At 37.5% G+C, this 15,455-nt stretch overlaps 1 protein-coding gene across 2 annotated transcripts; it reads left to right on the forward strand.

The window, feature by feature from the left end:
* The first annotated feature begins 2,617 nt into the window (after nt 1-2,617).
* SPIC (Spi-C transcription factor) lies at nt 2,618-12,376 on the forward strand. 2 transcript variants are annotated; one of them, XM_030323495.1, is made up of 6 exons: nt 2,618-2,691; nt 4,369-4,394; nt 5,190-5,286; nt 6,227-6,339; nt 7,790-7,898; nt 11,194-12,376. In XM_030323495.1, the coding sequence occupies exons 2-6, from the start codon at nt 4,392-4,394 to the stop codon at nt 11,619-11,621; spliced, it is 750 nt and encodes a 249-aa protein (XP_030179355.1). In that variant the 5' UTR covers nt 2,618-2,691; nt 4,369-4,391; the 3' UTR covers nt 11,622-12,376. The 2 variants fall into 2 exon arrangements, with proteins under 2 accessions (XP_030179355.1, XP_030179357.1); XM_030323497.1 differs by having other exon boundaries at nt 5,193-5,286.
* The last annotated feature ends 3,079 nt before the right edge of the window (nt 12,377-15,455 follow it).

Genomic DNA, 15,455 nt, shown 5'->3' on the forward strand with positions numbered 1-15,455 from the left:
GTTAGTTCACTTCTGGGGTTGAAGGAAACGTTAATGTCCACCTTGAAAAAGATGTTCTGTGTATGTGCGTTTGTATTAGGTATAAATGTCTCAAGAAGCAATACTTGGACCTTAAATAAGGCTTTAAAAATACATTATAGCAGGAACTCCTAAACTTGGGTCTGTTGGCTCTACTTGGAGCCTACATGGGGCTCGAACTCACAACCCTGAGATCAAGAGTTGCATGCTCTATGGACTGAGCCTGGCTGAAGAAGTGCTAAACAGCAAAACTTGCTTCTACTCAATACTTTTTCTGGGTTCATTTATTAATATCTTGCAGAATAAAACTCTGGAGACACCAGTGGGAAAATACCTGCTTAGAAAGTTCACTTATTTTTCCTTCCATTTCAAATACATACCAAGCTAGAAGTATCTGCTGGGTGCTATGGAAACTGCCATGATGACTGAGAACCTTGGTCAAATGGAACCTAAGTGCAGACACAAGCCTCCAGCATGGCGGCTGAGAGCATGTTCATGATGTCAGCTGGGCCCAAATCTAGACCCAGCCCAGCCCATCTCTCACTAGCAATTGGACCTTAGGAAAAATCACAAAATGTCTTTGAGCCTCGGTTTAGATTCCTCATCTGTAAAATGGGGCTAAGCAGGCAACTACTATCATGTATGATTTTTAGATTCTTTTGAAATATATATACATATATATATATATGTATGTATATGTGTGTGTGTGTATATATATACATATATATGTGTGTATATATATACACATATATGTGTGTGTGTTCTTCTAGCTCTACATTTGGGTTCATCTGAACCCTCCCTCCTACCTTCTAACTTTGCCTCTCAGCCCCCAGTCTCATTCTGCTTGAGCCCCCATGGCCTTCATTTCTAAGGTTCTTTGCACCTGTTGTTTATTCCACCAGGCAGTACTTAATATCCTTGCATTTCTTTCTTTTTTTTTTTTTTAATTTTTTTTAATGTTTATTTATTCTTCAGACAGAGAGAAACAGAGCATGAACGGGGGGAGGGTCAGAGAGAGGGAGACGCAGAATCCGAAACAGGCTCCAGGCGGTCAGCACAGAGCCTGACGCGGGACTCGAACTCGTGACCACAAGATCATGACCTGAGCCGAAGCCAGACGCCTAACCGACTGAGCCACCCAGGCGCCCCAATATATCCTTGCATTTCTTTTGCTCACTCTTTCTTCTTGTTAGATTTCAGCTCTCACACATTCCCTCCCCAGAGGATTTTCATGATCATTCATCACAACTACATACTCTTTCTATACCCTTTCTCTTATCATTTTCTTAGTATTTATTATCTAATACATGTCTAGTTTGCTTTTTTAAAAAATCATTTCTCATTATAACTTGCTCAGGGCTATATTCCATGGACACAGGACAGTGTCCAGCAGAGAAAAAAGCTCAGAAATATATACTTGTTAAAAAAATAAATCAAATGGAACAAAATGGCGCAAAAGGGCGTACACATGGAAATGGTACAGATTAAAACCTCATCAACATTAGTGATTACAGTTTTATACACTTGTTATTATAACATCTACATTTCTGAAGAGGAGATGTGTGTTTACATTTGCATAACAAATTGAGTAAAAAAAGTAGATGGTCTAGAACAATGGTCCCATATCAAAGGTGAGTTCAGATTCCAACCATGCAAAACAGAAAATCTCTCCACCCAAAAGGTTTACCAAAAATTCTTAGGTGGTTTTCCCCCTGGCGAAATGTGATATCTGTTATAATGGCAGAAGGTTACAGTTAGGGAAGGGTGATGCAGACACGTGCTTCAGAGGGGAAAGTTATTTCTGCCTGGTACACGTGGATGCTAGATCAGACTCTGATAGGTAAAATGGAATGGGTAACTGGGCACATGAATGGACTGGGAAGCAAGCATTATAGGTGGAGGAGCACCCCATGATTTCCACCAAAGCCACCAAAACCCATCTCCAATAGAACTTCTGGCTAAATGAGAGAACTGGACCTCTGTGCAGATCAGGAGCTTCAAGTGTATCCTGGATCACCGGATCACCACCCAGGAGCTGTTCCTGACCTTTTTGGAGGCCCTACTGGATTTAGGTATGGAGAGAAGGCTACAACCTGAATTTCATTTCCTTCTCCTAAATGAATGGTGATAAATAAAGCTAAGGTTAGAATGAGGAGCCTTGAATGCCAGGGCAAGAGACTGTGCCTTTAAGATCTCTAAGTAAGGCAATCAGTATGAGTCAAGTGGTTTGAGAGGAAAGGGACCACTTTGGGAAGGCCAGAGTGAAAGTTGTTTATAGTCCAGGCAAGACAGGCAATACAGGGTCTAGAATCAGGGGGGACACAAAAGGAATAAAAAAAGGATGGACGAGAGTTGTGCAGGTCAGAGATTTCCAGTGGGGCTACAGGGGGCCAGAGGAGACTCAATTTATGCTGGCGGAAGATTCACGGGGTTTGTTCGAATGCTTTCAGCCCATGGGATATGAACTTTTATGTGTCTCTTCAAAATAATAGCCTCTGGCCTATAATGAAATAGAAATCATGAGGACACTGTATCTTTTAAAAAAATCCCCTTTTGTAGCACTTCCTTAAAAACAGCTATTTAATGCAACTCTGCCAGTGAGTTCTTGACAGTCCTGTCTTAGGATTCCGATATTAATGAAACATCTTTGCAAAGGGTTGAAGTGTCTTCCTGGTAAGTATTTAGCTTCTGTTTTTCAAAATACCTTGTGAAAACTTAAATTTCTCCTTTGACCTAACGTTTCTCATTGACCTGATATAAGAAATACCAAGCAATTGCATTGATCGATAACGTTTTCAAGCTTTTTTCTTCCCTTTTGGTTTGCTACTTTAACTTTAGTTGTAATAGTTGTGATAATTTTGTGGAGTATTTTTGTCAAAGTCATACAACACTCATGTATTTGCTTTGGTGCTTATGAGTTGAGGCATAATTAATTGAAAGTCATTTACTGGTCTTTAAAAATACATATATTGATAATATTTATTAGGAACCATAACCCAGTGATTTATGGATTTTTTTTTTTTTTTTTTTAGTTTTTGTTAAATTGTTCAGCATTTCCCACACTGGGAAGCTGTCTTTTTTTCCAGCTTTATTGAGATATAATTGACATATAAGATTTTATAAATTTAAGGTGTAAAATGTGATTATTTGACATACATGCATATTATGAAATGATTACCATGATAAGATTAGTTAACATTTCCATCACATCATATAATTACCTTTTTTATCACTTTTCCTCTCATGTTTTCTTTTAACTGACATGATATAGTGATTTCAAAGAGCTGAATAGAATTCCAATGTTTGACATATTATATTGATGTAATTATTGATACATGTATATAATAATAGTGTTAGATTATATTATCTCTGTTTTCTTCAGTGTTAATGAGTAAGTTCACTATGTTTGCAGGATAAATATTAACAACTTGTATAAACAGTTGCTTGTGCTAAATGAAATGATAAGCAATGTTGGACCCACCACATACTCTTTCTTGTTATGTAGATTTGTTTGTGTTTAGTTCTATAGAATTTAAACTTAAAAAGAACATTTAATGTGGGTCTGTGTGATCATTGTTTATTTAAAACAAAATATAACTTACAGGGATAAGAAAGTAGGCCATGCACGGTTCCTATTCTACCATTTTAGAAAGTCGTTGGATGGGTTTCATAGGGTAAATTTTATTTGCTTTTTTCCATTTTTTAACGTTTATTTATTTTTGAGAGAGACACACACAGAGCATAAGTGGGGGAGGGGCAGAGAGAGAAGAGACACAACCTCAAGCAGGCTCTAGCACAGAGCCTGAACTCACGGACTCTGAGATCAGGATCTGAGCCATGATCTTGATCTGAGTCGGACACTTAGCCAACTGGTCCACCCAGGCACCCCAGGGTAAATTTTATTTGTAATGTAGGTCCACAGTTTGTGAGCTAAAAAGCCTATCATTCACCAGATTCTCATTAGGCTGACACCAGAAAGATCTAAAAACAACAACACTGTTATAAATGGACACCTATGCTAAGATAATTTACATACTTTAACTCTTAAAAGAATTTTGAAATATTGAAATAGTTAAATATTGAGTTTTTTCCTATTGTCTTGTAAGTTAAGCAATTTAGGTAATTAACTCTATTTAGCTATTTTCACATTTAAAACGTTTTGTAATGATAGAAGAGCAAAAAAAAGTTTGTAGGAAATTTTGTTCAGAATTAAATTAAAAAGAATTTAGATGGTACTTTTGGTTTACATTAGGTATTTTCAGGAAATATTTTGAGTAAGATCCTTTAATTCAGAGGCAAGTGAAATAGAGACACTATTAATTTTGCTTTTTACTTATTAATCTTTTTCAGAATCGTAAACTCATTAATGAAGCATGGTAAGTTGGCATTTTAAAATCTTTGGGTGATTTGGAGGATGAACATCCTCCATTTGGAAAATAAAATATATGGTTCAGATTATAAGGGCGTGAAATGGTTTGCAAGACAGTTTAATTTTAGGTCTTAGAGACATGTTTTTGAAATTAAGAGCATTCCATTTTTTTATTAGTATTTATAATGTTCATTTTTTTGAGAGAGAGAGAGAGAGCACGAGCAGGGGAGGGATAGAGAGAGGGAGACACAGAATCTGAAGCAGGCTCCTGTCAACACAGAGCCCTATGCGGGGCTCAAAGCCACGAACCATGAGATCATGACCTGAGCCGAAGTCTGATGAAGAACATTCCATTTTTAAGCAGCAATTCAGATTTTTTCATTAAAGATATATGCCTGATCCCTTTTTCCAAATCAGTCTTCTGCTATACGACTCCTTACTAAAATTTTACAAGAATGTTAAATACTATACTATAGAATGAGTACTGTTCTCTAAATACTATATGTTATAGAGCAGTGGATCTCAACCAGGGTTGATTTTGTCTCCCAGGGTATATTTGGTGATTTCTGAGACATTTTCGATTGTCACAACTGTGAGGATGTTAACTGGCATCTAGTGGGTAGAAGCCAGGGATGTTGCTCAATATCTTACAATACATAGCACAGCCCCCCCCCCCCCCCACAGCAAAGTCTTAGCCAACCTAACATGTCAATAGTGCTGTGGGTGAGAAACTCTACTTTATAACAGAAAAATTAAGTTCAATTGATAATTTCAAAACTCGAGAGTTCTGCCATTTTTCTAGCAGGCCTGTGTTGAACAAGACAAGCTGGGTCAAGCCTTTGAAGATGCTTTTGAGGTCCTGAGGCAACATTCAACCGGAGATCTTCCGTACTCCCCAGGTAAAGATGTCAGTCCCCTTCTTTCACTGGGATATCAAAAGGCTTGTTAGTCAGACACAAATAATAATTACCAGAACAGAGAAGACCATTTTTACCTAGTGCATCTAGGATTAATTCTAAGGCAGAAAGCTTCCAGGGTTACCTAGCCTAAGTAAATTTAAAGTGTCATATATAAAAATGTAAAGAATGACATTGCACATAGAAATACTAGCACATATAATTATTTGCTATTAAAAATATCTAGTTGATATTTATCTAATTGATAATTTTAACTGTTCAGAGTGGGCTTTTCAGTTATTCTAATTTATCTTATAGACTTTCCATGCAAGAGATATTATAATCAGAAGAATAAATATTCTTTTATTCTTCCTCACCTATCGCCCTATAGACTATAGAAAGATAGTGCAGGTGAGATACAGGTATTTTGCCTACCGAGTTTATACAGGGTGTTGCGGGCAGTACCAAGGTAAGAGATCATGGATCTCTACTTGCAAGGAACACATACTCTACTAAGGGAATATGGGACATGTAAAAAGAGATCTCTGATACCAGCACAATGCAATAAATGTAAAGAAATGCAAAGTGAGATGAACATAAGGGAAGGGAAGCAAAAATAATACAAAAACAGGGAGGGAGACAAAACATAAGAGACTCTTAAACATGGAGAACAAACAGAGGATTACTGGAGGGGTTGTGGGAGAGGCGATGGGCTAAATGGTAAGGAGCATTAAGGAATCTACTCCTGAAATCATTGTTGCACTATATGCTAACTAACTTGGATGTAAATTAAAAAAAATAATAAATTAAATTTAAAAAAAGAAATGCAAAGTGATAGAAAACACATGATAGAGCAATCACACATAAGCATATATGCATACATGCACATGTGTGTAATCATAAACTTTGACTTTTTCAGTTTCTGTCTCTGTTTTTAAATTAGATTACAAAAATTACCTGGCGTTCATCAACCACTGCTCTCATATCAGAGGGAATTCCAACTGCTATGGTATGCTGCCTGCAGAGGAACCTGTCTATAATTGGAGAACAGTAATAGTGAGTACATGTACCAGGAGACCACCCCCCAGTAACAGGCAAATTCCCTATTCAGTCCTGCCTTTCACTTGGTGTATGCTAGCTGAAACCCAGCTTAGAGGCAGCAGAGACTGTGAGAACATTCACAGCCATCAGTGGTGTGACCCTGAGAGTCAACATGGGGTGAGCCTCAGCAGTGCTGTCAAGAAGGAAACTGTCCTCCATCATTGCTCTTCACCCAGCATCAGAGGGTGTGAATGACTTCTATAAAGATGTATTTTTAGGGTTCTCACGTTACTGCTACTCTTTAGTCGATCTGGAAAATTGCAAAAAGCCATGGTTCCCCTATATGCCATAGGGCAAAGCCCAAACTTACTCTACACTGGTTTTACCTACAGTCTTCTATCGACCTCCACTATTTTCTAAAGAAATTTTCATTTTTTAAATTATTTTTTTAAGTTTATTTATTTTGAGGGAGAGAAAGAGCACAAGCAGGGCAGGGGCAGAGAGAGAGGGAGAGAGAGAATCCCAAGCAGGCTCCATGCTGCCGGCATGGAGCCCAATGCAGGGCTCAAACCCAGGAACCATGAGATCATGACCTGAGAGGAAACCAAGAGTTGGACTCTTAATCAACTGAACCACCCAGGCACCCTGACACCTTCTCTATTTTCCTTCCCAAGCTTAGAGCTAGTTACATGTTTTGGATCAACTCATGGATATTGTAGTAGTGTGCCCTGCAAATGAAGTGTCCCCATCATCTATTTCTCCATTCATGTGTTCTTTTGTGTTGTTTTCTTAATGCCAGCAGTCTTAATGTGGTAGGGTGTAAATACGACATGGTTTTCTTTTTTTTTTTTTCCCAGTCATTCCCTTCAACAATGCTGTATAGCAGATGTCCTTTTTCTTACCTTGTAAGTTCTGTCAGGGCCTCTCCATATGACATTTCTTTGAAGAGGGAGTTTGAATTAACCTGAGGAGACCTATATATCCTTGCCATATGTAATGGTAACACCTCAGGCTGCTTCCACCTGTCCCCTCTCTTGGCTCTGCCCTCCCTTGGCTGACATCTTTCTCTCTGTGTCTCTTGCCCAGCATCCAACAGAGGAATGGAAAACCCATCTTCCCTTTTTTGTGGGCACTTCAATTTCTACTAATAATTCTTTTAAATTTTTCTTTCTGGCTGGGCATTTTTAAGGAGAAGGAAGGAAGGAACACCCTCTTTTTTCTCATAAGGAGGGGATGATATGAAAGTTCCCACAAAGCCAAAGATTGCTTTGCATCCCTTGGTCCTCTCTTTATGTGGGTTTGAGGCTAGTTCTGCCCTGGGAGATAACTGGCTGCAACTGAGAATAGTGCTTGTTAGAATTTGGGAGATTCTTAGCAGTCTTTTTGTCCCCAGCTTTTAACTTTAGCCATCAACTGGGGGCCACGTGGAAAGTCCCACTTAACATCTGCTGCATTATTTATATAGAACAGTGCTGCGGACCTCTATTTTGAAGGAAATATTCATCAATCTCTGCCCAACATCCCTGAAAACCAGCTGGTACAACCTGCTGTTCTCCATCAAAAGGGAGGAAAAGGTATGTGGATCCATTACTCCTTTTATAAGTAAAAGAACCAAATCTTCAAAGCAGCTTTAAAGGGATTTCATATCTGAGTTTAGAATTGCATTTGCAAAATATTCTCGTATTGTGATTAAGAAGAATTCACATCTGACGGACTGAACCACTCCAAGCCATTCACCTTGGATGAGGCTTCCTATTGTTTCATAGAAATGTTATGAAGCTGCATTGTGTTGCTTCACTCAAATAAATCTGCATTCAAGAATAATGTGTATATATTTGGGGTATAGAAGGAGGAACTTTTCCATAAGTTGTTGTAGCAATCTTATTCTAATTGTAAAGGCCTTGGTGTAAAAGTTGTCTTCTCTGTTAAGTTTTCTGCAAATGAAGTTCCATAATAATTCAATATTTCATAAATTTGAAATCTTGATTTCATAAATTTAAGATGATGATGATCTCACCTAACAGATGGGCAAAGTGTTAAAGCAGGATAGTAGCCGCTGACATGTGCACATGTGCTTTTGGAGGCAGTGTAGATTGACTGGTACAAAGTTTTGTAAGGTAATTTGGCACTATGAAAAATTTAAATGTTCATATCTTTTGACTCTTAAGGACTATGTAACTCAGTGATTGAGTGTGAACTATGGGTTAATTGTATGAGCCTGGGAAAATCACTCAACCTTTTGTTCCACAGTTTCCTCATTCAAAAGGCAAATAATGGTAATTGTACAAATAAATCATAAGATTTCTGTAAAAATCAAATGAAAGCCTATGTAAAGCATTATGCTCATAGCCTGGCACTGGATAATTTTTCAAGATACCATAGGGGTGTGTGTGTGTGTGTGTGTGTTGTTGTAGTAAAAGAATGGAACTTACCCACTGCATTTGTCTGTGTATAAGGAACAGAGATGTGTAAGATGCACTATAATTTTATGATGAAATTTTTAAAAAATGGTTTATCATAGTTACTAAATTATTTTAAATGAGCTTTTTTTGGAAAAACTAGTTTTGTTTCTATATCTCCATCCTAGAATACTGTACACTGTATCCTAGAATAAAATTCTAAATATTCAGTTATAATCTAATCCAGCAAAGAATAATGCATAAAATCACACAGAGAAAATAAATCTGTATCACTGAATATTGGTACTGGATATTGAACTATGGTGGTAATTTAATATAAGGAGAATTACACTTCTACTTCTGTCCAGGTGTTTAGCTAGTCACTATTATTTTTTTAAACTAACTCATTCCAGGGTGTAAAGCCTATGTCTTTCCACTGATGCTTTATGTTGTGGAGCTTTGCCATTATGGGACATATTACTCACCATCTTCTGTTTTTCAAGTTTCATCTTCCACTTGAAATAGGGATACATTTGAAACAGAATGAAATTTCAAAATAATCTGGGCATTTATTATCCAGAGAAAAATAGTACATGCATAAAACAGAACACATAGCTTTTAAAAGGCATGCAGGCATATCATACGTGTTGATAAAGAACTTTAGAGTACATTCTTTTGTCTTAATCCCATTTAATTCCATAATTTAAAAGTAACAATGCACATGATTAAAAGTAGAAAGGATTCAGAAATACATAAAGAATAAGTAGAAGTGTTCCTTCTTTCCTCCCATGCTATATCCTGGGAAGTAGCCATTTGTCAACAGTTGGGTATTTTACCCATCTGTAGCTAATTTCTATATTCTCTGATATAATTTAAGGTATATAACATTGGAAAAGGGCATATTACTTTGATACCACTTGTATTTTTAAAGGGTATACATATGTTTATATGCAAAAAATTTTAAAAACTGTAGGATAGACTGGAATTTTACTTTCACTTTGTGCTTTTTTTTTTTCACTTTGTGCTTCTGATTGAATCTTTTACTGTGAGCACATAATACTTAAAAAAAAATTTTTTTTAGTGTTTATTTATTTTCGAGAGAGACAGAGACAGAATGTGAGTGGGTTAGGGGCAGGGAGAGAGGGAGACACAGAATCTGAAGCAGGCTCCAGGCTCTGAGCTGTCAGCACAGAGCCGACGTGGGGCTCGAACTCACGAGCTGTGATATCATGACCTGAGCTGAAGTCGGACGCTCAACCAACTGAGCCACCCATGTGCCCCCACAAAATAATTTTTTTAACAAAAATTTAAACATTTTTTTTCAAAATTGAAAACAAATTTTAAAAGATGAGCATCCATTATCATGGATTTGACCATCAGATAAGGGACAGAGTTTGTTTAAGGCTGTGACTTTAATTCATGATGTGTTTTTTGGTAAGTCCCTTTCATTTCTCAATTTGTAAATTAGAGATAATATAACTCAAAAAGATAATCTTAAAAACCTTTGAGGTTTGGGGATGAATGATGACTGATATAAGAGTATTACTCCCGAGAGACTGTTGAAAGCAGTTTGGGTATCCACTATTCAACTCTATCTAGAGCAAAAGGAAATTTGACCATAGCTATCTCAGCTACTGACAGATCTGGTGAAGCATGGTATTTACAGGCCAACTCAGAAGCCACAACATGGGCTGTCCCCTTGGTTCTCTCATAGGTCAAAGAGATACAATCAACAGAACAAAAATCACGACAAATCTTCCTAAAGTTTCCTATCTAGAAATTCTAAAATATAAAGGGCTGTGTTCCTAAAGGGACAAAAACTCTCATTGTACCATGTTATTTTACAGCAACGAAAAACATCACGATGCCCATTGTCATTGCTCATAAATGATGTCCAAATGTCATAAAGATATTTTGGCATTTTCTTTATTTTTCAAGCAACTGTGCACACCCAGAGTTTTTTTTTTTTTAACTAAGTCTTTGTTATTAATGTCACTAATGTTACTTTATATTTGAATATTGTTTTGCATTTTACAAAATACATTCACATTCCTTACCTCATTTGACTTACCTCATTTGAATAAAGCCCTTTCAAATGATTTGCTTTCTGAAAAGGGCTTCTGAGGCTTCTCTTTAAAACCACTAAATTTTGCTCAGTTTTGTTGTTCTATAGGAAGTTTAGCATATGACATAAAACCAGTAGTCAAGATTTAGCTGAAGAAAGACCACATGACAGATGAGAGACTTGGGTCAAGTTCCAGCCTTCCCTTTTCTAGTAATGGACAATATAAAATTTTTTTACAATATCTCTAACAAAGAAAGGTCCAATTAAAACTTCAATAAGCCAAACAGACCTTTGACTTTCAAGACTCAGTGCGGCTTTGAATTTTATAGTCACTCAACAAACCTTTCCTGAGTATGTTCTTTGTGCATAGCCATGGTGAAGTATGATATTTGTTCTCCATTTTAGGCAGGAAGAAGCTTCGACTGTTCGAATACCTTCATGAATCCCTGTGTAATCCTGAGATGGCATCTTGTATTCAGTGGGTAGATAAAACCAAAGGCATCTTTCAGTTTATGTCAAAAAACAAAGAAAAACTTGCCCAACTTTGGGGGAAAAGAAAAGGTAACCGGAAGACCATGACTTACCAGAAAATGGCCAGAGCACTGAGGAATTATGGAAGAACTGGGGAAATCACGAAAATCCGGAGAAAACTAACTTACCAGTTCAGTGAAGCTATTCTCCAAAGACTCTCGCCATCTTATTTCTTAGAAAAAGAGATCTTCTACTCACCATATGTTCAGCCAGAGCAAGGGTTTCTCAGCCTCAGTAACTGGAATGCAAATTATAATTGTACATATGCTGATTACCATGAGTTAAGCCACCCTGACTGCTAAGTTTTCTCTTACATTTCATGATTTCCTGACATCCCTACCAACCTGAAATCTCTACCAATTTCAGGATTTTTCTCTTAAAGCAAACACTGAAAAGGAAGAAACAATTAACTTCATTGTTTCTTTTAAATAACATATAATCTCTATAGTCATGATGAAAAAAAAATCTGCCAGTAAACAGATTTAAGTTTAAATGGCCAAGTCCCATTTGAAAGCATAGACTAAATGTCCTTGCTCTTACTTTTGTCTATGCAATTCTTCTAGATAAACAATGCTAGTAGAGATGATTTGACTCATTGATTTAAACATTGTTTTCCTGTCATACACTCAAGCCAAAAAAAAAATCACTTGTAATATATATCTGATGGCTTTAGTGGCAAAATAAAATAATTGCATATAATAGTCTTCATGCTAAAATATACTCATGACTTTAAAAACTATATATTTTTTCTGCACTTCAGACTTTATGTGGCACTAAAGAAATGATCTAAGGATCTAAGGAAACTGCCATCTACCTTAATGATAGTAGAACACCAAAGCTTACACTTCCCACAAATCATTTCCTGGCGTTTCTCCCCTAAGGTAGATCCAGGAGCTAACATTTCTTGTTATCCTGCCACTCAGCCACAAGGAGGTGATCTTGCCTTGTCATCTTTCTGGATCAACTTTGAAACATGACCTCCTCTTTGAATTAGCCCAGCTAAGACCCGACTGGAACAATTGGACAAAAAGAAAAGAAAAAAAAAAGACTTGTTAAAGAATAGAGACTAGCAAATAAATACAGGGAGGAACGAGGATTTAGAAAGACTGACTTGAAAGCTATGGTTTATTCTCAAGATCCCATCAGTAATGAAGAAGAAAGAAACTCTGGGAAGAAACCCTGTTTCTTACTTCCTGCTTGGCAGGTTCATACATACCCATCTGTATTTCCATGACATAGGAGACCTTCCTAGACTACTTTGGCCACCTTCAGTCCAGGCCAACAGGGCCCAGCTGGCTGGCCAAGAGCTTCCAGAAGCCTACCCTGTTTGATTTGCAGATTTTCCCTTTTTCTTTGTGTCCTCCTGGTGCCTTTCATCCCTCAGGGATTAAGAACATGGCAGACCCAGAGTGACTAAATGAAGGCTAACAATATTGGCCATCTCCACGTGTAGTCTGGGCTTCTGTTATAGACTGAATGTTTGTGTCCTCCGAAAAATCATATGTTGAAACCTAATCCCCAGTGTGATGGTATTTGGAGGCGGGTCTTTGAAAGGTAATTAGGTCAGAGGGTGGAGCACTCAGGAATGGGATTGGTGCCTTATAAAAGAGATTCAGAGAGCTCCCTTGCCCCTGCAGCCTTATGAAGACACAACAAGAAATGGCCTCCCATGAACCAGGAAGCAGGCTTTCACCAGACACTGAATGTGCTGGTGCCTTGATCTTGGACTTCCCAGCTTCCTGAACTGTGAGAAATAAATTTCTGTTGTTTGTAAGCCACCCAATTTATGGTATTCTGTTATAGCAACCCAAATGGACTAAAACAGTTTCAATCAGTGTTAACCTTAAAGGTAGGATCCAGCATTTATGCTCTTTCTCCTACAAATAAATATGTTCTATAAATTAGTAAAAAACATAAATTTTACCAGAGATTGCAAAGAGGAAATGGTGAAGAGGTTTTACTATACAGATCATTCAGTCAACAACTTACTAAAATCTCATCAACATTTTACTTCTCTCCATAGTCCCTCTTACACCCAATGCCAGCTTGAGGGGTTCATCTTGACAATTCTCCCCCAGAAGTCCCCAGTCCCCAGAAGTCCCCAAAATACAACTGTGTTTTGTACTGTTCTACAAAGTAGCTTTCTCTTGGGCAGAAACCTGGGTTCTGCCTTTTACCCAAAGTGGGCTGACCAAAGGCCATTTTTACAAGTAGGTCCTTATGAAGACATGCTCATTCCAGTTGCTCAAAGACTAAAACCTCTATATATTGTGTGAAATGTGCCCTATTTCAAACAAGGTGTTACTCCCTACCATCACCGAAGGACAGGGTAGAGATACTTGTTAGGCTCCATTCATGCTCCTTCATTTCTGGGTATATGGTATCCCATCCTTCATCTTATCACTGTCAGCTGGCTGAAAGGCTCAGTTAAATTCTCCAGTGAGAAGGTATCCAGTGCTAAGTGAAACAGACATGGCTTTCTCTGTCATGAAGCTTCATTTCTATTAATATTTAATTATAGATTTATAAGTTCTATTAATATTTAATCAAAACTTACCTAAAGGCTGACTGATGAGTAATTTATTGGTTGATTTGGCACACATATATTTGTAAAGCATGTAAAGTGCATTAATGTGGCAGCATTAATTATATTTTACCTGCATAGATTGATGCATACACCCACTTAGCCATCTTCTAGATTAAGAATGCTTCCAGCATCTCATAAATTTCTCTCACTTCCTTTCCCAAGATCTGCCCACCTTCTTGAACATCATGTAAATGGAATCATACAGTGTGTTCTCTTTTGCATTTGCTTTCATTTTCCTCAATATAATATTTATGAAGTTCATCAGTGTTGCTGGATGTAAGAGGAATTTATTCTTTTTCATTGCTTTTCAGCTCCTGAGGTTTATTTATTTATTTATTTATTTATTTATTTTGAGCGAGAGAGGGAGACAGAGAGAGGGAGAGAACAAGTGGGGGAGGAGCAGAGAAAGAAGGGGACTGAGGATCTGAAGCAGGCCATGGCTGACAGTCAAATGAGGGGCTTGAACTCACAAACCCCGAGATCATGACCCCAGGTGAAGTTGGCCACTTAACTGACTGAGCCACCCCCAGGCACCCCTTCAACTCCTGATTTGTAAAGGACAGCGCCTGAAATCTTTTCTTTAATCTCTAGACTTTATAATATAAAATGGATGCTAAGTATTCTCACACTTACATGGATAGTGTTCCTTTATTAACAAACATCATTGATACCTGTCCTCCAAGAGTTGGAATGATGTACACCTTCATATAACCACAATTTAAATTTATATTTAGATATTTTGGTTTATATATTTTTATCCAACTCATATAATCTGGATGAAATTTGATTTTGTATTTTGATGCTACAGATTCTGATAATGAAGCTATTAATATAAAATAGGCTTTACTCCTTTTTCATGGATTTATGAAAGTTAATGAAAACATTTTTAACAACTAAAATGAGCCTTCTTTCTTCAAGTTTGCTATCCCCCAAATCAAAGCTGAGGATACCCTATGTGTTTGCCTTTGCAATATGGTGAAAAATTATTTTGAATTTGATGGATGGCTGTCTCTGTAATTTAAGCCTGGATGGATTTTAAGAGCAGTGGGTAGATACTAGAGATAAAGGGGGCTGCAGGTAGGGATTGTGTGTACTTTGTCAGGGGAGAACAGTGAGGCATCCCATAAATGTGTGAAACAGACTGCCTCAGGGATTGTCAGGAGTAGCCCTGACTTACCTAGGCCATGAACTAGTTAAATAAAAGACTAAGCATAGAAGAAGAATCTGGAGCAAGTAGGTTTTTATCAGTGGGCCCCAGGATCAGAAATCCACATATAGAGAGCAGCACACGAATGTTTCAATGGTGACCTGATGAGTCAGCCATTGGTGTCAAAGAAGTCGATGTGGTTCAAATATGAGAAATTTGCAAATTGTGCAAGAACAAAGCTTTGTACAATGTTTGGATCTGCTATCAGAGATAGCTTTATTCCGGACAGCTGTGGAAGCTAGTGAAGATTCTCTTTGATAAGCACATTCAACCAGGATTTGTAATGGAGGATTAATCACCAAAAGGCCAGTGAGTTCATATGCAGCTTAAGTGAGCAAACAG

The sequence above is a fragment of the Lynx canadensis genome, chromosome B4 (assembly GCF_007474595.2).
Source record: "Lynx canadensis isolate LIC74 chromosome B4, mLynCan4.pri.v2, whole genome shotgun sequence".
Classification (NCBI taxonomy): Eukaryota; Metazoa; Chordata; class Mammalia; order Carnivora; family Felidae; genus Lynx; species Lynx canadensis.